This window comes from Coturnix japonica, chromosome 1 (assembly GCF_054131305.1).
Source record: "Coturnix japonica strain WE chromosome 1, WE-NBRP24, whole genome shotgun sequence".
Taxonomy (NCBI): domain Eukaryota; kingdom Metazoa; phylum Chordata; class Aves; order Galliformes; family Phasianidae; genus Coturnix; species Coturnix japonica.
In genome coordinates, this window is record NC_140663.1 from 155,587,967 (window position 1) to 155,610,537 (window position 22,571).

At 40.9% G+C, this 22,571-nt stretch overlaps 1 protein-coding gene across 1 annotated transcript in view; it reads right to left on the reverse strand.

Moving 5' to 3' along the window:
- The window catches only part of COG6 (component of oligomeric golgi complex 6), a 47,799-nt gene extending 37,052 nt beyond the window's left edge, over positions 1-10,747 (reverse strand). Inside the window, exons 1-4 of the mRNA XM_085554572.1 lie at positions 10,615-10,747; positions 9,560-9,703; positions 9,171-9,242; positions 8,595-8,653 (exon numbers count right to left, since the gene is read on the reverse strand). Of these exons, the coding sequence (XP_085410698.1) occupies positions 8,595-8,653; positions 9,171-9,242; positions 9,560-9,703; positions 10,615-10,725 (386 nt within the window). The 5' untranslated portion in view covers positions 10,726-10,747. The remainder of the gene's footprint in view (positions 1-8,594; positions 8,654-9,170; positions 9,243-9,559; positions 9,704-10,614) is intronic.
- Positions 10,748-22,571: the final 11,824 nt, after the last annotated feature.

Consider the following 22,571-nt stretch of genomic DNA (forward strand, 5'->3'; position numbering starts at 1 on the left):
CACGGAGACAGAATTCTTTTGCAAGAGAACTCAAAAGGGCTGGGAAAACTATGCACTTCATGCACTTTTCACTTGAACTAAATACAAATGCACACTGTTTGTTAGGATTATCACCTAGACAGCTGAAAAAAAGGAGGTGAAGGAGAAACAGACTTCTCCAAGATTTCATTCTATCTCATCACCATAGAAGTCCTCCAGTGCCTTTTAGTTAGGAAGAGTCAAAGCACAACTTACTGAAAGCACTTTCAGTTCACACTACTGAGGATCTAACATTCCCATTTTTAAAGCCTCAAAAAGAAACATTTATATTCATCTTAACTCAAGAAACAACCATCTTCAATGGCTATTTATAAATGCTCCTCATTGGCAACTAGAGAAGTTATTTTTCTGCTATGGCTTTTGCAGAAGGCAAATATAAAAGATTATTTAACAAAACATTTGTATACAAGAAACCATTTTTACAAACAAGTACCAGCTGCAAAAATTAAAACAAACAAATAAAACATTTGTAGAAGAAATGTTCATACTACATTTTGACTATCATAGAAAAACAGAATCATGGAATGGCCTGGGTTGAAAAGGACCACAATGATCATCCAGTTTCAACCCCCTGCTATGCGCAGGGTCGCCAACCACCAGTCCAGGCTGCCCGGAGCCACATCCAGCCTGGCCTTGAATGCCTCCAGGGATGGGGCATCCACAGCCTCCTTGGGCAACCTGTTCCAGTGCGTCACCACCCTCTGAGTGAAAAACTTCCTCCTAATGTCTAACCTAAACCTCCCCTGTCTCAGTTTAAAACCATTCCTCCTTGTCCCATCACTATCCACCCTCATAAACAGCCATTCCCCCTCCTGTTTATATGCTCCCTTCAAGTATTGGAAGGCCACAATGAGGTCTCCCCAGAGCCTTCTCCTCTCCATGCTAAAAAACACATCAAACATGCATCTTTATAAAAAAAGAGAACACAAACATTATGACAAGGTATTTGGTGACCGATTCCACCACAGAATTCAATTATTTCATTTTCTGTTGCAGTAAAATCAAATAAATAAATAATAGGAAAGTAAAAAACAGTGAATTGCTGAGAATATTCCCAGGATAAAGGAAAATAACGTCATGATTACAGAAAGCTTTTGTGAGACCTCATCTGGAAAACATCATAATCCTGACCACCTGTGTTCAAGAACAATGGACTCCCATCAGACCTGAGCTAGTGGGATGAGCATGGGAATTACAAGCCTTTTTTTATGAGAGGAGGCTTAAAGATACTCCACCTAAGAATTAGGTTGGATATTAAGAAAAGGCTTTTAATCAGAAAGAACAAGCTTTTGAGGTAAACAGCAGGTACAAAACACAAAAATAATTAAGTACTTATATGCTGAATGACAGACAAGTTTATGAAAGTCATTATGTAAATGAGATATGACAGCAGAAAAGTGGACCTGAACTGCTGTTTCTCTCATCTGAACTTCCTATCTGAAGAGAGCAAGCCTGCAATGCAGTAGCTGTGCTGTGGAATATGCTCCACTCTAAAAACAAATAGATACAAAAAAAAAAACAAAACAAAACCCACAAAAAAAAAAAAACACAAAAAAACAGGTTAATTCAGAAGTTCAGTAACAAAAGATATTAACCACATTGAAACAATTCAAACCTTGTCAAACAGATAGATTGCTAAACACTAGAATAAAAAAGTTTATATGCTGTAAATACATCCGTAGCAGAATCATAGAATGGTTTTGGTGGGAAGAGACCTTTAAGATTCTAACCCCCTGCTATAGGCAGAGACACCTCCCTCTAGACCAGGTTGCTCACAGCCCCGTCCAGCCTGTCCTTGAATGCTTCCAAGGAGGGGGCATCCACAGCCTCTCTGGGCAACCTGTTCCAGTGTCTCACCACCTCACAGTAAAGAATTTCTTCCAAATATCTAGTCAGTATGTAATCATATTTTTGTCTTTACTTACATAACTAACCACAAGGCAGAATAGTCTGGATAAGATTTTCACACGCAGGACTTCCAAGCAGTCATTTGATTTAATCAGCATTTAGCAATGGTTAAGATACAATATATAGTTTCTAATATGTGAACAGAGATTAGGTTAAAAAGCTTCCAGTAGATGGATTATTTTGCATCTTATAGAGGTTAAGAGAGCTGATACTGTTGCATTAAACAAACTGACATCTCAGTATATCTTTTACACAATTGGACATAAAGACATTCAAAATGGGACTCCTTAGCAGAGTTTGCAAATTTGTCATCAAATTCTAAAATGTTGCCAAAGGCACAAAAAAAATACTCTGCTTTCTGTATTGACTTGGAATAAAATCAGAGCTCACTAAGGAGTGCTAAATTAGATATTAGAAAACAACAAAGAACCAAAATCAATTTCCAGAGCAGACTGTGAGCTCTCTGCTCTTCTCTGTGTCGATTACACGAGCATCAGTCAGAAATGCTATCGTGTAATAATGCACTTCTAAGGAACGCATCTCAATCAGAGAGCCTATGCCCCACTTCACATTGATCAAGAGAACTTCATGCTTCATGGCAATACAGGGCTGCCAGCTATAAAAGCAGGTAGGAAATAAAGCTTTTTTTCCCCCTTTGTCGTTCAGTGCTAGAATGTGACAAATTAGAGTGCGGGGTTTTTTTTTCAGATCCATTATTGCTGCTTTGATTCCTGTGTTATGGCCTATTACCTATGCTTTACTGTGGCACAAATCAGGAATGAAAAATCAGCCTCACCATCATCATTCAAAAACGCTCACCCTCAACCCCCAGAATTGTAATTCAGTTCAGGCAATCATTGCTTTTTTTTTTCCTCATGAAGTGTTTTCACAGGAATAAACGTAATTACAAGTTCCCAAAGGTCAGGACATGAAATACATCTCATTAACACCACCATCAGATCACCAGTTTTCTCAGCAGATGCTGATGCAAGCATACCTCTCTAACCTGCTACAAATACTGCTGAGCTTCCTGAATCATTTCCAAACTGACTGATGAAAAAGTTGTTTCTGAAAACAGAAAAGAGAAGAAAATGGAGAAGTGCCACCAAGAGATGAGCATGAAGGATCTGTGCTATAGCACTACTGAAGCAGCAGATGTTCCCTGAGAAACATTTTTCCAAAGACTTTTGACCTTGTATTGAGCACTGTGCTGACACTCAAATCATTCACCGAACTCCAAACGCTGCGGCTGTTGAATTTAAATGAAGAGCGTGTCTCGGTGTCATTCAATTAAAAGACATTGAAGCAAAAAGAATTACTCGGTTACAGCAAAAGAATTGATGAGTCATGGAAAGTTTTTACCAAAAAAACACATGCCAAGGAACAACATCCTTTTTCAGTTGCCCATTAGAGAAAGGAATATAAAATCCCACACTTCTTAAGCAGCAGCGTATGTTAGGTATACAAAGCCTAACACAACCTGAAAGCAATATTAAAGTGCTGAAGTAAATGTACAGAAATCTATTGAAGATACTGAAATGGATTTTTAGCAACTCACAGAAATAGTCTAAATTAACTACCTCAGTTTTCCTTTATTTTTTATCCTTTATTATTATAAAGTTTGTGACTAAATACAACAAAACAAACATTCAATTTACCACTCTACATTACAAAACATCTGTAAGTCAATCTGATGTTACAAATGGATGGATTAAACTGTTTGTACCGTATTATTTAACAATATGAGTTCGTATCAAGTTACTTTAAATCTCAATTTTTAAGAAGAGCACAGGAAAAAAACAAGTCTTACACTAAGCAAATTATATCACTTAAATAATAACATCAAAGATAACTGCTCTGCTTTTAACGTACAATACAGCAATTATTAACTTGTCTTCACATAGGAGAAATTCAGAACGAGCAACATAATTGACCAAATAAAATAATGTATCAACACTGCTGGCATATTAGCAAATATAAAAATGCAATGTGATTAATAGGAGATATTTTCTTCCCATTATTTAAGTAACAAATTCTAGTCATCATTTATGCCAAATCAAGTCTAAAGCTCACAGACTATATTACAAAAAAAGCAATGCTGCAAAGCAACAATTTGAGAAGGCAAAAGTTTTAGCTGAAATCTGAGACAAACATCTTATTTTCTTCCTCAATTATATGACCAAAGGTCTTAACTACATGTTTTGCCAAAATAGGAAGGGTCCAACTAGCTCATTACCTACAGGATACTGCATGCAGGTGGACTGCTCTATCTTCAGATCACAAATCTGAGACTAGAAAAAGCACCGATGAGTTCAGGTAAGAAGCTTAGAAGCATGAAAATGATCCTGGAGTACATCTAGTAATAGCAATAAAATGATGCAAACAATGAAAACTGGGCATAATAAATCAATCCCTGAACAGAATCATTGACACAGATACAGCCACATCTCTGTAATTGTGCAGGAGAGAAAGAACACGTGGTAAGTGGAAGCACAACAACTGCTCTCACTTACAATGTTCATCCTCATATTCAACCTTGTGTGGCCACTTTGCACCTTTAGGAAATATTATTCTTTATGCTGATAGTGGGGAAAATAGAACAAACCAAACCAAGAAAAACAACACCAAAACACACTATGCAGACTCAAATGCTACATGGGGAAAAACAATTATAATAATCTCAAGAGCATTTATGTTTCTAAGGTCAAAAAACTTTGCAGCTTCAGAAAACAGTTCACTTACTATTTCAGTGCTAACTTCTGATATTTCGTTTGTATACCTAGAGGAATGAACATCCTCGGTTAAAAAGACTTAATCCTCCCCGATTTGAAGAGGCAATTCTGTTTTCTAATTGCAGCTTGGTGTAAACAAATGCCTTTGGACATAATTTATTTCTCACAAGTCATGAGGGAGGTTTACAGAAGGCAGAGGTTCCACCTGCCATTCACTGAAAACAATTAAAGCTACAGAAAGATAACTATGAGATATCAAAGCCAGAGCTAACAGTCACAGCACACACAACTGTGTTCTTAGAAAACAAAGGGAAGTGAGCAGAAAGTGGATTTCTAACTCAATATTTGCCTTGTAGAATTAACTTTATAATTTCATCAGATTATGAGGGTATAGGTATCAGCTCATTTTCAGTCAGAGACCAAAATTAGGTGCTTTTGAAAAGGTAAATCCCTAGCAACTTTAAATGCATGAAATACATCTGGAAGTTTACTGCCTCCATTCATCACACACATCACACATCGCCATCCCTGGATGTGTTTAAGAGCAGTTTGGATGTGGTGCTCAGCAATATGATTTAGCAGAGGGTTGTTAAGAGTTAGGGTACTATGGTTAGGCTGTGGTTGGACTTGATGATCTTCAAGGTCTTTTCCAACATGGGTAATTCTATGATTCTATGATTCAGTTTAAGAACACTGAAATAAATCAAAAAAACTAACACTTCTACCTAGGAGCAGACAGGCTGCTGAAATAAATCAGACAAAAGCCAGCCATCACAGAATATACTATTTTTTTTCCATCAATAGCAAATCTTGTACAGGATAATTTTGGATGTTATTAAATATGAAATGGCTAAAAAGATAAAAAGAGACCAGGACTTAACGTAAAACTCAGTGAGAAGGACCAGGTCAAAATAATTTTCCTCAAGGACGTTGTAAAGAACTGGTTCAACAAAATGATATTAAGTCTTATCTCTGCTGTTACGAAACATTCATTAACCACCAGGGGGAAAAAGAACATAACTAATGTGAAAAAGAACATAATTATTTCTACATAATTGATTTTATTTTTCAGGGCAATGTTTCAAAACATCTCATTCTCCAGCACTCAAGTTAAGAACTTAAAAAAAAAGAAATAAATCAGAAATATGACGGCATGTAAAATTCAGTTTGGTTCTGAAAAAGTTACTTCATGTTAAAATTAAAAACTACAGAGAAAAATCTACTATATTTGATCTTTGTTAATACAAATTGTCATTATCCTAAATGTTTAAGGGACTTTGACGTAACTCATAGAATCACAGAATTATAGAATTACCCAGGTTGGAAAAGACCTTGAAGATCATCAAGTCCAACCGCAGCCTAACCAGTACCCTAACTCTAACAAACCTACACTAAATCATATCCCTGAGCACCACATCCAAACTGCTCATAAACACATCCAGGGATGGCGATTCAACCACCTCCCTGGGGAGCCTACATGAAAACTCATGTTTTCCTGTGAAGAGCCTATTACAAAAAGCTGGGAGAACCACAGAGTAGAAACAGAAATGTGGGCCTGATGAAACCTGCAGACGCATTCTGTAACTTTCACAGCAAGGCAAGAAACCTCTTCATTACTGTAGGAATCCCTCTAAAAAACAACTATCCTCAGCAGTTATTGCTGCCTTCTAAACTGACTGCTCCTGCTTCATACTCCTTGTTTCAGCTGCCCTGGTTTTTAATGGGCACAGCTTTCATCTTCTTTGCATTTCAATCAGCATTTTAGGACAAATCCCAGAAGAAGCAGTATCCAACCAGTTTTTATCTAAATTTTAGCCAGGAAAAACAGCTAAGCTGGTTAATAAATGGCACTATGAGTCTTCCATAGCCATAACTGTGGAAAATGACAAATACTGTTTGGATTCTGGTGATGAGTACTTCATGGTGAACTTATAAAATACCCAATTAAACGGTATGTTTTCCCTACGCATTCACTCTTAAGTCACGGAGTGAAAGACAAGCTGGTTCCCCAACATTCTTCTCCTTATGCTTGAAGAATGGTCTGAGTTCTCAAGGTAAATTTGTTCTAAGTTAACTACTGTATAAGGAATATACCATAGAACTACTGATGTACACTCTGTATAACCTCCTTTAATGCCTTTGAGACCAATCAAACATACTGCATTTGGAACTGGTCTTAGTATCCCTCCATTCTGCTTCAGTACAGGGAATCAGAACAGCTTTCCTGTTCTTGAGACTACATACAGATGACTGCTTCTCTGCCTTACTGATTCACATGCCCACCTTCAAAGTAACACATTTGCTAAGCGCTGACTTCTGCTCATTTACTTAAACTTCGACTTTGGTAACTCATTTTATATCAACTAGATATAAAGAAGTTAACTGTACATCCAACATTAAAATATGTACAGGTTACACTCCAATCTCACATTCATTCAGACTCTCCCAGGGCATAACCCACTTCCTATTGAAGTCCACAATATGAACCCACTGATTTTGGAAGTGTACCCAGAGCTACCCAATGTCATCATTTCTACTAGAAAAGTATCACTGGAAATGATTGTTTCAAACCTCCAGTGAGCTATATATAATTTTTAGAAGAAAGTTCATAAAGTGAAGAGATTGATTCTTCTAAACTGACAAAGGCTAAAGCTATAAAACCAGATGCTTTAGTCACAGAAACATTAAAGATTATACCAATCTGTCATAGGCTATTATTATCCTCTTCCTATTAATAAAAATACTGAAGAGAGCAAAATACAAATCTTCTCTTCCACAAAGAGGCTGGAGAACTAAGGGAAAAATGGCCCACATTAGGCTCATTAAACAGTACTTATATATTTCACAGTTAACTTTAAAGATGGCAAAGTAGGTTATAACTCAACTTTTCCTCTTACATCCAGTCTCTGAACAGCAGAATGATCTCCAATGGACACGGAGCATTAACATCACCACAGAGTCTGTGGAACTAATGCAAGACTTAGTGCTGAAATAGTATGGTAAGGTTTCATCAGTACAGGAATCAGCCCAAGGTCACAAATCCCATTTCCCTCTGTCCTTATTCCCTTTTCTTTTAAGGTCTAAACCTAGACTGTCCTTCCTTTAAAGACAAATATTAGGTCACAAAATTAAAATGAAATAGTGGCCAACGACTTCCCTATATTTATGTATTTGTAGGGTGAAGGAACTCACTTAGAACATAGAAATAGGCACTGTAGTTCACTTGTCTTTTATGTTAAAAAAAAAAACCAAACACAATTAATTTTGATCTCATGTAGGTCTCTTAAACACATCCAGGGATAGCGATTCAACCACCTTCCTGGGGAGCCTATTCCAGTACCTAACTACCCTTTCTGTAAAGAATTTCTTCCTAATATCCAACCTAAACTTACCCTGGCGCAACTTGAGGCCATTTCCCCTCGTCCTGTCACTTATGACTAGTGAGAAGAGACCTGCCCCACTTTCACTGTAAGAACCTTTCAGGTACTGGAAGAGGGCAATTAGGTCTCCCCTCAGCCTCCTTTTCCCCAGACTAAACAGCCCCAGCTTCCTTAGCCTCTCCTCATAGGGCTGATTCTCCAAGCCCTTCACGAGCCTCGTTGGTAGGACATTAGGCAAAGCACAGCCAAACTGAGCACACAGTACCACTACACCTCTCTTCTCTACAAGGTTCATCTTTATGACAAGAAGCATTAACGTGTTCTCAGCTTTTTGTATCCTCTAGTAATAAACTTGAGTTGCATATTTTCATTAGAATTAAACTACAAACACAAACAGTGTTAAAAAAGAGAAGTATAGATGCAAAAAAAAAAGCAAAGTCACAGCACAAAAAATAGAAGTGGTAGAACCAGATCTAAAATAAAATTACACCAGTACTGTCAAGTCTTCAAGAAGTAAGAAAGATGGCATACGTACTTTTCTGCTTGGAGCTTTGTGGTTTTTACTATCAAGTCCTGGGTTTGTTCTTTTGCTGCCTAGAATTAGAATCAAGTATGTGAGGAATACAAGCATAAAAAATATACTACACAACTTCTAAAACCAATAATACCTTCAAATCTTTCTGATTAAATTTTAGGTATATATATAAACACGCAACTCATGCTTTACTCAGTGTGCAAGGCTGAATAAGTTTAAATTTTATACCATAATACAAAGAATAGTTAATGCTTTAATCTTTTGCACATCCACTCCAACAAAATATTTTCTTTCCTCTCAAACACAAATGAAAATTGATATTCTCAGTATACTGCTACCTTCCAAATGGTAAGTTCTAAGAAAATGCAGTGAGGAAATTATTTTACTTAAGTAAAAAATACTTGAATACTGCATGATACATATGTAGTATACATATAATACATATGATACATATATAAGATACATATAATACATATGTATCAGTGTCACTGTTAATCTTCTAAAGTAACTATTTACACTTCAAAAGGAAAGAGTTACAAACTAGAAGAACACAAAGCACATCTCTTCATATATTACCTTCAAACGACTGGACATATCTTCACAGCAGCTGCTCATCGCTTGAACATCTTCATTTATACTCTCAAGCTCCTAAATAAGTTCAAATAACATAAAAAAATCATGAATGTCACACCCAGCCCAATTTTTGCCCCACCAAAATGCAATTCCTGTTAGAAGGAACCATGCAGATCACACGTTGAGTACTATGTTTAGTTCAGGTCAATACAATTCAGAATTGGACAGTCTGGGAAGAACACAAATGAAGGCTGCAAATTCGATCAAAGGGCTCCCCAGGGTCATGGCAGAATTCCCATCACTGGAAGCTTTCAAAATACAATTGGAAGGGGTTTTTTAAATGATGCAGCTCTACTTGGGCAAGATGACCACACAAACTGTAAAGCTGCTACCTCTTTAACTTGCTTGAATATGTGGACAAATTCTTCATTGATGGCTAAGCTCCGACGTTCAATGTCCCCACGCAAGTTCCTTCGGGTGCGCAGACTGTTCTCGACAAAAAACGTCGAGAGAGCCTTGAGCGCTTCCAGCATCTCCTAAAAAGAGAAAACAAAATAAAAACAACAACCCACGACCTTTAACTTTCTACCAGGTTTCAAAGAAGCGCATCGCATACGTTGTAACCAACTCAAGTTCAGGGCTTTAGTGAAATTGAGAGTGTGCTGTTAGAGTACGGGTTGGATATTACAGAATCACAGAATGACCCGGGTTGGAAGGGACCTCAAGGATCATGTAGTTCCAACCCCCCTGCCTGGCAGGGCCACCAAACATACACCTTTACTAGATCAGGTTGCCCAGGGCCCCGTCCAACCTGGTCTTGAACACCTCCAAGGACGAGGCATCCACAACCTCCCTGGGCAGCCTGTTCCAGGGCCTAACCACTCTCCTAGTGAAGAAGGGACATGGTGGGATGGGCTGGGGGTTGGACTGGATGAGCTTTGAGGTCTTTCCTTAATGGCTCCATGATTCTAACATTCATTATGGTTTTAGAGAAAACAAACAAATATTGCACACTTTAGATCAGTTAGTAGAGAACGAAAATAACTGGAAGAATTTCCTGTAACATAATATGCAACTTTTTTTGCTTTCATTATAGATTTATAGCCTGTAAAAATCGGTTACAGCACGTCTCATTCACAGCTACGAAGCAGCTAAATCAGGTAAAGCTTTGGAAGCACCCTGACAACGGAGCTCTGAGCCTTCTCAGGGCTGTATCGGAACAGAATCACAGATCACAGAATCACAGAATGACCCGGGTTGGAAGGGACCTCAAGGATCATGTAGTTCCAACCCCCCTGCCTGGCAGGGCCACCAAAACGAACTGGCTCCAAGCCTCTCTCTGTACTGAACGCTCCGAGCGCCCGCCCGGCGCGGCGCGGCGCGGCGCGACGCAGCGGCACCTCGGCCGGCTCTGCCCCGCAGGCCCCGGCCCCGCCGCCCGCCCCACCTTGTCGTTGTCCAGCCGCGTCTCCAGGATCTTGTTGAGTTTGCGGGACAGCGGGTTGATGCCCGGGCCCACCGGGGCGGCTGCAGGAGGCGGCGGAGCGGTGTCGGCCATGGCTGCCCGGCCGCCTGCGTGTGGCTGAGCGGCTCCCGCGGAAACACGCACCCCGGGCTTTGGTTCCGTGTGTGTCGCGCTGACCCATAAGAGACATAGAGATTTTGTTAAGGGTCCAGAGGAGGGCCACGAAGATGATCAGGGGGCTGGAGCACCTCCCCTATGAGGACAGGCTGAGGGAGTTGGGCTTGTTCAGCCTGGAGAAGAGAAGGTTGCGGGGTGACCTCATTGCAGCCTTTCTATACCTGAAGGGAACTTACTCCCAGGAGGGGTGTAAACTCTTCAAAAGGGCTGACAATAGCAGGACACGGGGAAATGGTTTTAAGTAAAAAGAGGGAAGATTCAGGTTGGATGTTAGGGGGAAGTTCTTCACTAGGAGAGTGTTTAGGCCCTGGAACAGGCTGCCCAGGGAGGTTGTGGATGCCCCGTCCTTGGAGGTGTTCAAGACCAGGTTGGACGGGGCCCTGGGCAACCTGATCTAGTAAATGTGTATGTTTGGTGGCCCTGCCAGGCAGGGGGGTTGGAACTACATGATCCTTGAGGTCCCTTCCAACCCGGGTCATTCTGTGATTCTGTGTGATTCTGCATGACCCAGAGCCCTACGTTGGCAGCCAGAGGGCTGAGGTCAATGAGGTCCAGCAGTCAGGTTGGAACTAAAAGATCTTTGAGGTCCCTTCCAACCCAAACCATTTTATTCTGACTAATATCTGTATAGCTCCTTCTTCATGTCAGGAATTTGCCTTAAACTTAAAACAAAGAGGTAAAACAGCCTGCAATGACAGCCGCATGCCACCACAGATGTGAGCAGTTGTATTTAAGCATGTAAACAAAGATTTGTTAATGGTAAGATCCCATCCCAATTATAAATTGGATACTAACACCAGATTGAAGAATGTTTCAAACAGTATTAATTTGTGTCATGTGTTGACTCAGTGAAGACACACCTTGAAGTCAAAAGGACTTGAACATCTTGAACAGGATGGTGAGATGCTGGCACAGCTGCCTAGAGAAGCTGTAGGTGCCCCATCCCTGGAGGGATCAATAACTTCGTGATCCATAACTGCCAGAAGGTGCTTTGATTTCATGTATCAGTCTTTGTGTACCAACAGAAGACAGTCTGTACAGTGTGTGTAAGTTACTGAAGCATAAGCTATCTTACCAAGGCTAGACACAACAGTCAAACTACAGGTGGCAGCAAAGAAATGTTTGGTACACTATGTTTTCTGTTATTTGCTTACTTCAGTTCTTTATTATGGTAACAGTGTTCACAAAACACACATCTGGTACACTACAGATAGGAGCATGGTTTATTCTGTGGAACAATTGTGGAATGCCACCTGGTTTTTAAGTAGCCCAAGCTAATACTGTGAACATAACCTTCAAACACATTGAGTTATATGTTTTTTTAAAGGGAAAGACAAAAGAGATTTCTGTAGTCAGCTGAATCTGTTCCTCAAAAGGCTAAGTAAGAAAAAAAACCCAAACACAGTTTGGCTGACAACAGAAAAGGATGTGACTGGAGCTAGCATTTCCCTGCCCTGTGGCAAAAGATATATGATAGAACAAGGCATAAAGAGAATGTTTCTTTAAAGAGGTGTCACGATAAGCAAATGAGCGTGAGAAAGGAAGATATTTTTTGTGATGAAGGAAGGAGAGAACGTAAAAGCACGGAAAGAAGTGTAATAGAAGAGACTGAGGAATCTTTAAAGGGAAGAGAGAAGGCAGAAGGAAGTGGGAAAAGGAAGGAAGAGAGGAAGGAAGAGGAGGGGAAGAAGGAAAGAGGGAAGGAAAATAGGGAGGAAGAAGGGATAAAAAGAATATTGACAGTGCTACTGTTACGTGCAGTTTGTAGGCTCTGATGCTTTCAAATGTATCAGGGAAGAGCATTTGCAGGAAGTTGGCCTTAGTGACTTGCCTCTCAGCTACTCCATCCCTGGTGAAGTGAGATCATCCCTGTGTCACAGTCATCAGAGAAGATTCATGTAATTGTAGAATGGTTTGGGTTGGAAGAAACCTCAAGATCACCTAGATCCAACCCCCTATCATGTACAGGGACACCTACTAGTCCAGTTTTCTTGCAAGAAGATTGGGTGAGTGAAACTTGATTCCAGCATGCTCTTCACAGCACACAGCAAACCTCAAAAGATACCTGTCACTGCCTCATGTTCTTCACCAACATCAAATTATTCATTGGCTTTCTCCAGCATTTTAAAGTCTGAGATTTTACTTCAAAAGATCCATCTGATAAGCTGGGGAAAAGGAAGATATTACAGTTCCCTCAAGTCAGTTAAGGTTGATTTTTTGTTGGCTTGTTTTCCAAGAGAGAGGTTAACACTATAGATGCTTTTCACCAGACCAAATCAGCCCACTCCTTGAGCTAGCAGTTTTTTAAGAGCTCAGACAGTGTTGACCCCACTCTACAAGTTCAGGTATGACTCCATGAGTAACTTAATAGGAGGTAATACTGACAGCAACCTGTAGTCATGTAGCAAAACATGTCTTTGCCCCTTGAACATCCAGGAGAACATACAGTTCTAAAGTTTTCTGCTAGCTCCTGCTATCTCTCTTGAGGATTTGTTGTCATGCTTCACGGTCAGCAGTACTGGCTATGATATATGTGATGCTGAATCAGCCACCTGGTTTAGGAGCTGTAAAACTCCTGTTTGTTATAACTCACTGAAAAAATAACTCTAGCAGTACAGTATGCACTTTAAAGCATGCCAAACCTATGAAATCTTCCTGTTCATCTGCTAAAAAAAAACAAACCTACCTGCTGCTAGTAGGGGAAGTACTGTGTCACCAAAACTACTAGGATCTGGTCTAAATGTATGCTGCTCTAAACCTCTACTGGACTTCTCTAAGAAAACTTAGACAAAACTACATGATCAGATCCCCAGAAGGGTCATTAACACTGGTCATGGCATTGTCATAAACTTCAGTGAGGAGCAAAATTGCATTTAGGAGAGAAGTTTTTTGAATAAAAAAATGGCTTAGATGGTGGAGCCAAGAACACTAATATCTTCCTGTGCTAACGAGATGCATTAGTGAAGTTGTGTCTATGTGACTCCAGTATAAAGCGTATTACCCTTTGTGTATGCCTTTTAGCATACTGATAAGAAATACAATATGGAAAATTATTATTATTGTTATAATAACAATATAGCAATGAAGGGGAATATTTTTTGCCAAAAGGTAAAAAAAAAAAAAAAAAAAAAGAAAATACAACAGAAACAGGATAAGATGAACATGTGAAATAAAGTCCATGTTTTACACCAGGCATGCTATCCTTTCTCTTCAAGAAATGGCTGCCTATGTCCTACTAGTAAGGAGTCTCTGGAATGCTTTTTGCTGTACAGATGAAATAAAGACAATACAAACTGAACAGCAACAAAATACAACTATTCACACAAAGCAAAGCAACAGCATTCTTCACTATGGTTCTGATTCAGCCTAGGTCACTCTCTAGCTAAGAAAACCTAATACTGGGCACTGCCTTCATGTCAACCCATCAGTATATGGGATTGTGACACAAGGATCATGAGAAGTTTAGATTTAATAAATTATGAGAATGAGCCTGACCAACAGCATGAATTTCTAATATGAGTAGAAAAATGCCTTTTGAGTTAGTACATCAGCACAAGTTTTAACACAGACCACAAATGCCACAAACTTGGCAGAGTTCCCTTTTTCAGACAGCTCCTCAAGCTGCTATATTTAAACCCAAACTTGTGGGTCAAATGTCCTTGTCTTAAGGATGTCAGTAGAATCTGTTGGTTTTTTTTCTTCCCTTGACTTTTCTGGCCTGCTTCCTTCGAACAGACTGTTCATTATGCTCTCCTCCTGCAAATGGAAATCCTAGACCACTACCTGAAGCCCCCCCAGATAATGATGAAGCATGACTGTTATCACTGCCATGTCTGTATAACTTATGCATTTTTGCTTTCCCCAGAACCCAGCCATTAAAGCTGCTTTGTGTTTACAGTCCAGGTTGCTTGAGACATGCAATGAATATAGTATATATTGTGTCATTCAGAATTCATACAAGTTTGCAAAATACTATTACTCTACTTGGCAGGACAAGAGATGCACAAATATATGCACACAAATAAAATGTGTAAAATGATGTAAATTTTACAGACTTCCTGCATTTTATTTTCTCTGTTGTGGTTACGGATTTGTTTCTAGTTTTAAGCCTATCTGTCTTTTCAAAATCTTCCTTTTCAACTCCTGTAGTATAACTTCTGCCATTGTGCCTTTTTGCATCTCCCTTCTGCACACTTCCACAATGCAGACAGGGTATAATGACTGGATCTGGACAGCTCCAAATTACTTATTACTTAACAGCTGATGATGGTCTCAGTCACCACAGATGAGCTACAAACAATTTCTCTGCAAATATCTGCTGAACTCCAGAAGAAACATTTTAAGGCTGCAGTTTCTTGCTGAAATTATCTGCCATCCCCTTCTGATGGTCACTTCCACCTTCATGGTATTACTGCAGAGCCGTATCCCTATGAACAACACACTGGAAGCCAGTAATTATGTCCCTGAAGGATGGCAAAGGCTGTAGAAAGCAACTTTGGTTTTGAGATTTGGTTTCTCTAGTGCACATTTGTACATTTGAGATCTGAAACAGCAAGGCTGGAATCAGCCCAGGAAGTTCTGCTAAAGGAAGGCAGAGTGGTCACATAGCCTGGCCTAGCCTCACCATAACTGGCCTTGGCCTCACCAGGCCAGACAGGTTGGTTTGGCTAGTGTATAGTACAGTGTCTGCAGCCTTGTGAGACGCTCACATTCCCTGTCATGAACTCAACAAGCTCTTCCAGCACCTCCAATTACAGTTTTAACTGCAAGAGATTATCAAGTTCCCCAGAACAGACATCAAACTTCCTTTTGCATGCAAATGAGCAAACTATACTGTCCATGCAGGCAGAGTTGTCTTCAGAATATTGTTATTACATCTGTACCTCATGCATCCATCACTTTCACTTCAGTACTGACACCTTGAAGCATAGTATATGCAGAGCTCATGCCTTTCAAGGAGCAAGGTGACGCTGAGTGAACTGCTAACCTGAAGATTTGGAAATAATATTTTAGTGTTTATATCAGTGGTTATCATCTTCTTTCTACTTCTGCCCCACACATGGCTCTTTGTGTGATAAAGTCCAGAGCCCTAATAATATTGCCAGAATAACATCTCAAAGAGAAGTGTCAAGTGCTTTCAGCAGCAACAGATTGCAGCACTAACTGGCAGAAATTAGCACTGTCTTCAAGTAATATTTGTGCCTCGCTAAGGAAAGCTTATGGCAGGAAATGCCAGTGCTGGCATGGAGGTAGGCTTTCCTTTCACTTGGTTAAAAAAGCTGAGTGCTTGGGGGCTTTGTCAGAGATGTGACTTCTGATCCACTGCTGCACTGAGCAGCTGAATTTCTCACTGTCTTGGACACCGATGCCTGAAGAAAATATTAAATAACTATGCTGGAATACACCTCACCAATTTTCTACTGCTACAGGCTGCCCAGTGAAACCCTCATTGCCCCATCCCTGGAGGCATTCAAGGCCAGGTTGGACAGGATCCTGGGCAGCCTGGGCTGGTGGGTGAAATCCTGTAGTGAGAGGACTGTAGTCTGATGACCTTTGAAGCCATCTCCAAACCAAGCCATTCTATAATTCTATGATTCCATTATTCTGTCATCAGGAGGGAACAAAGTCTACAGCTGACTGTCCTTTTTTCTCAGAGGAATTAAAGAAACAGGTATTCAGAGGGCATTTCATCCTAAGATCCCTACCTAGCAAACTTTCATGGCAGACCATTGACTACACACATTATTTTTCTCACTCCTATAGATCTAACTCTGGCTTTAGACTTCTCTGCAAACGATACTAAAAGTATTCCGCAGCTTCAGTGTTGTGGAAATGACCTACTGTATTTGAATGCCAGCACAGACCCAGACTCTCCCTAGATTCATGGGGAAGGAGGTGAAAAAAACCCAGGACGTTTTATTTTGCAATAAATAAAAAAAATGAAAAGTCCTATTTTCACAGTAGAATGATCTACTTGGTGCCTGTAGGCATGTGACATATAATACAGATGAATATCATTTTGGGTGAAATATAGACTTTCCAGTTGCCAAGGTGGAAGTCCCCAAGGGCTAGTTTTATTTTTGCACCTGAAGCAGATAAACTTCCTGATTTCCATTCATAAATCAGTGGTCCAGTCAAGTTCATACCTGCTTCTTCTGTTTCTTCTTCTAAACATTCTTTCTTTACTCATTTTGTTACAACCTTTCCATCTTCCCATCCAAATCCGTCTCTCAGAGGTATGTGTTTCACACACCTCTCAAGCCTGTCCAGATCCCTCTGGATAGCATCCCTTCCCTCTAGTGTATCCATTGCACCAGTCAGCTTGGCATCGTCTGCAGACTTGCTGAGGGTGCACTCCATCCCACCGTCCATATCAGCTACAAAGACATGAAATAACACTGGTCCCAACACCAATCCCTGAGGAACGCCACTCACACCAGACTCCACTTGGACATTGTGCTGTTGACTGCAACTCTCTGAATGTGACCATGCAGCCAATTCCTTTTCCAGTGAGTGGTCATCCAATCCATTTTTCTCCAATTCAGTGACCAGCATGTCAAGCGGGACAGTGTCAAACACTTTGCACAAGTCCAGGAAGATTACGTCAGTTGCTCTTCCTTTATCTACTGATGCTGTAACCCCATCATAAAAAGACACCAAGTTTGTCAGGCATGTCTTGCCCTTTGTGAAGCCATGTTGGTTACTGTCAGTCACCTCATCTTTATTTTCCATGTGCCTTGGTGTAGGGCCATCAGGAAGATCTGCACCATGATCTTGTCAGTCACAGAGGTGAGACTGTCTGGCCTGTAGTTCCCTGGATTTTGTTGTTTCCCTTATTGAAAATGGGGTTTTTGTTTCCCCTTTTTCAGTAAGTGAGAATTTCACCAGACTGCTATGACCTTTCAAATATGATGGATACTGGCTTGGCTACTTCATTTGCCAGTTCCCTCAGAAGCTGTGGAAGGATCTTGTCAGATCCCTTTCACTTGTTCACCTTCAGGTTCTTTAGATGGTCTCAAATGTGATTTTCACTTACAGCATGTGGATCCTCCTTCTTCCAGCTCTTACCTTTGCTTTCTGCAGCTTGGGCAGTGCAGCTAGAGCTCTTGTTGGTGAAGGCTAAGGCAAAGAAGTAACTGAGCTTTCTCCACATCCCTCACAACCAGGTCCCCGGTTTCTTCCTGGAGAGGTCTCACTTCTCTTTATATCACTATCTACCTGTAGAATTTCTTCTTGTTTCCGTTTATGCCCCTGGCTAGGTTTAATCCTGTCTGGGTTTTAGCATTCCCAACCTGATCTCTGGTTGTTCAGAAAACCTATCTGCAGTCATCCCAAGTAATATGTTCCTGTTTCCACTCCCTTTCCTTTAGCATAGTGAGGTTTGGACACAATTTTTATTACCCATAACAGGGATAATGTGCCAGCACAACTCCACAAGGATATCTGCTTATATTTGATTCACTGAAAGAAGCAGCTGTTTTACTAGAAGACTGAGAGAGAGGGCAGGAATACGTGCATTGAGCTTCATTCTCTAAAATGTCAGGCACTGTCTTGAAGATGTGTTCAAGTTCTTGGTGACTCATGGCCAGAGTTTCTGTGTTTTGCAAAGTTGAGCCAGATTTCCTTTATAAGTTCAGTCTCTGAAGCTAATTGAAGAACTCATGGATGTAAACTGACTTTGGCTGAAGAAACAAGATGGTTCTGAACAGGGAAGACAACTGTCACTGCTTCAGTCAAAGAGAAAGGATGCATTGCCTTCCTGAATGCGGAGGGAGAGACTAAGGATTAATTCCCTACTCATCACTGTCTCAGCCCCATTCTGCCTCATTTTTCATCAGACCATTAAATGTCGATGCGAGGGGCAGGTCTTTAAAATGCAGTGCTACCACAGTCCTCTCTTCTCGGACAACATGCTTAAGTGTCTTAGCAAACATCCACCTTTTCTAAGCACAGCCTATAGTGTACAGTTAAGAATTTATTTTTTTTTAAAGACTTCTCAGTTTAATGGGTAATTTCCCTTGAAAATGGTAAACTGCAAATTAAATGGGAAAAAAGCAATTAATTATTGAAATGATAATATCCTTGTAAAGGTTAAGAGGTAATATAAATGAAGTTCCTGTGAGCACATTAATGGAATTACTATCTTCCTCTTTACAAGTGGCAACTGTAACGACCTTGCTAATTAGCTTTTTCATCGTGAAAATGAATATTGAAATATGTAGTTATATTGCAGAAGCAGTCTATGACTAGGTTATTTTACTACAACAAAATGTAGAGAGAAATCTTCCACAAGATAAGAGCTCTTTCCAGAGCAGGCAGCTTTGAATGGAAGAAGAAAACAATGTACTTTAATGACAAAGGAAGAACAACTTGTAAGGTGAAAGGAAAACACTTTGTAAAGGCAAATATTAGCACATACAATCCAACATACATCCCTCACTCTCTGCAAGAAAGGACGAATATGTGGCTGAACGGGTGTCTGTGCCTCCTCATCCACAGTGGAGGTCAGGTAGCTTGTGGTCTATGTGTGCACAGTGAATCTGGTTCTGCTGTATGCTCTGTGAGTATTTTAACATAGGCATGTGTAGGTATGGGTATATCTGCTTATCACATCTATACAAATGCATGGGGCCATGTGGATGTTATAAAGTTTTCTGACTTTTCTTTGCAAAAGCCTTTTAGATAAACTCCTTAAAACAAACTAACAAGAAGAACTTGGTCTTCCCTTGTTGAGAACATTATGAGATTCCCATTGTCTTGGAAGGGAGCAAACCATGAAGTGGGCACTGCATGGGATTCAAGTCACAGTGCTGGCATTACCTTTTTTTGCCATGAATAAAGCTGTGAGAGATTTCAGAGGCTTTCACATAGGGCTTGAGAGCCACATGAACCTCTGGGTATGATCTGGAGGAAATGAGCTTCCACTTGTGAAATGAATTGGCTTTTGTCCCCAACATGAGGATTTTCAGCTTTGCTTTCAAACCCCACCAGAAATCATTAGCTTCCTCCTTGGGAATGCGATTTAATACAGTGACCTAGATGCAAACGATTGCTGCAGCTTGGGGGAGAGGCAGCTGAGTGCAGTTTTGCAGCAAAAGGCCTGGGGGAAGGACCAGGGAGATGCCCTGCATCCCATTCACGCAGATACACACTCTATGCAAAATCCAGCAGTCAGGTCAGCGCTGCATGTTCTGCAGGTGCAGATGCTGCTGCTCAGCAGCATCAAGACAGCAGAACAGTACGGTTGTGAAGCAGGTGAGAGATTAGCGCAGAACGCAGTCGGGCTGAGGTCTATGCGCCGTCAAAGCTGTCTGTGCCCGCTGCCCAGCAAGCGGCACTGCAGAGCAGCGCTGGGAGCTCCAGCACCCCTCCCTGTTTCGGGGACGGGGCGAAAGCTGCTTTCTGAGGCTTTACACTCCTGTGCAGGACCCGTGTTTTCTTCACCGCCGTTTTTCTGCACCTGGGGAGGATGAGTTGATATATTCTGCTGGTAAATAAGTTGCCTCGATTATGTTGTGCTGGTCTCCATGCACAAAAAACAGACTGCCAGTAAATCAGTATTTCTTACTGAGAAATGCCTCGTTCACAATCCAGACTTTCCTTATTTTTCCAAGCCCACTTGGGAAAAATGGAAATTTAGGATTAAAACCACCCTTGTGCTTTTCCTCTGTGAAGGACCAAGCCTGTTAAATGAGAACGAGTCTGGGACTTGTCATCCCATACCTCCAGCATCTTTATGGCACTGATGAGGGCAGAGCAAGCATTCATAGAATCATTAAGGTTGGAAAGAGCACTAAGTCAAACCACCAACCCATCCCACCATGCCCACTCACCACATCCCTTGGTGCCACATCTATACAGGTCTCAAACTCCACCACCACCCTGGGCAGCCCATGCCACTGCCTCACTTCTCTTTCTGAGAAGTCTTTCCTTACACCCAGCCTGAACTCCCTGATGTTCCTCCCTCAGCTGCAGGTTTGGTGCCCAATGAGCCTCTCCCACTACCATGGGCCTCATTGGCAACGGGACATGAAAGAGATTATCAGGAGCTCATTTTGCTACAGCTGCTATTTGGCAAAGTGCAGTGCACCTGGTGGCTTTTATGTAATACATAATAAGTAACAATGCTTTAAAAATGAAACAGCTTAAGGAGGGTTTATTGCACATAATAAAGGATATTTCCCTTTTTCTCATATTGATTGATACTTCACTTGCAGGTGTGTCCAGAGATTAGAAGTGAGGTTAACAGCAAGAGCAGTAATTCCATTGAGACATTCATGCTTCACAGGCTTGTTCTGTTCGTGAATTTTCAGTGACGTGATTCGTAAAATTCACCACCATTAGAACAGTCATAAAGATAAATCCTAATCGTAACGTAGCATTGGAAAGGAACAGAAGAAAGAATGTTTTGCCCAGAGCTCAGTTGTTAGGCCAGGATTCAGGTTCAGATGTGACAGTCCTGTATCTCTGGAGTTCACTTCCACCCACAGTAGAAAACATTTAATGTGTGTAACTTGGAAGAGGCACCACATAGGGTATATTAGGATCTAGCAATTTGAATTTGTTTTCTTACCTTCCCCTGGATGAGAAATTCGCAGGTGTTAGACTTGAGGTGCTACTTTTTTGCATGATTAGTTGTTGTTTTCTTCCTGCTGCTGTGACAGAATTTAAAGTAAGTGTATTAATTATCAGATAGCTCCCCATAATACTCGTCTGCTTGGTTTTCAGTGACTGTATTTGAATAATTGAGTTGACTTTCTGCTGCTCCCAGTACATCGCCTCAAGTCTATTGTTGTGCCTACATCTTTCTTTTTCATTTAAAATCGAGTGCAGACATGACCTGAAGATCCAGTTTTGTAAGGTGCTCGGAACCATGAAGGCACTATCGCTCTCCTACAGACCACACAAGAGAAAACCAGATGGTGGCCTGTGAAAGAAAAGCTTCTTTATTTTTCTTTGCTTTTTATTCTTAAAGATGGAAAAATGAGATGGAGGTTCGCTAGCTGTTTCATTTTCCTTGGAGTTTAGGAACACACCTACTCCCCTATGGCACTTTATGTGACAGTGGATTGTCTTACAGGATATGCTGTAATGAAAGATTCTGTGGCTGGGGCTGTGATGTGTATATTAACTGGATTGATTTAGGTGCAGTGACAGGATTTTCTCGCTTTATTCTGCTGTGCTGATTAGCTCCATCCAGTCTGTAGGGCCCCAGATGTAACAGCAGCTTAGTCAATGGATCAGGGAGAAGAGAGACGGTAAAATCTATACGCATATTTTCCCGTCTCCCTGCTACAGCAGTTTTCTGACAGTGTGTTGGAAGGCGTTTGATCCGGTCTGACTTCAGGTGGTGCCAGCAGCGGGAATTCCACATCTCATATCCCTGCCACCAACTTGGAGGCTCTCTCAAAAGAGGATTCCGTTCAATCTCAGAATAGCAGAACCAATTTTTAAATCAGCTGCTATTTCAGAATAGACAAGGCCCCGGGGATCAGGACTATTATCCCCCTGTGGCGCAAGTGGTAGAAGTGCCGCTCTGCTACACAGGAGGCTCGAATCCCGGGGGGTTGGAGGTTGGACTCTCTAAGGTCCCTTCCAACCTGCACGAGACTATGATAATATGATATGATATGACTGCTGCTATCGTCTGCTCGGAGGTCTCAGCTTTTGTGGTTGTAGGAAAGATCATGGGTCCAGAAGCACTGTGCAGTAACTCCCTTCTTATTTCAGACAGGTTAGATATGAGTTGAAATATTTTGGCT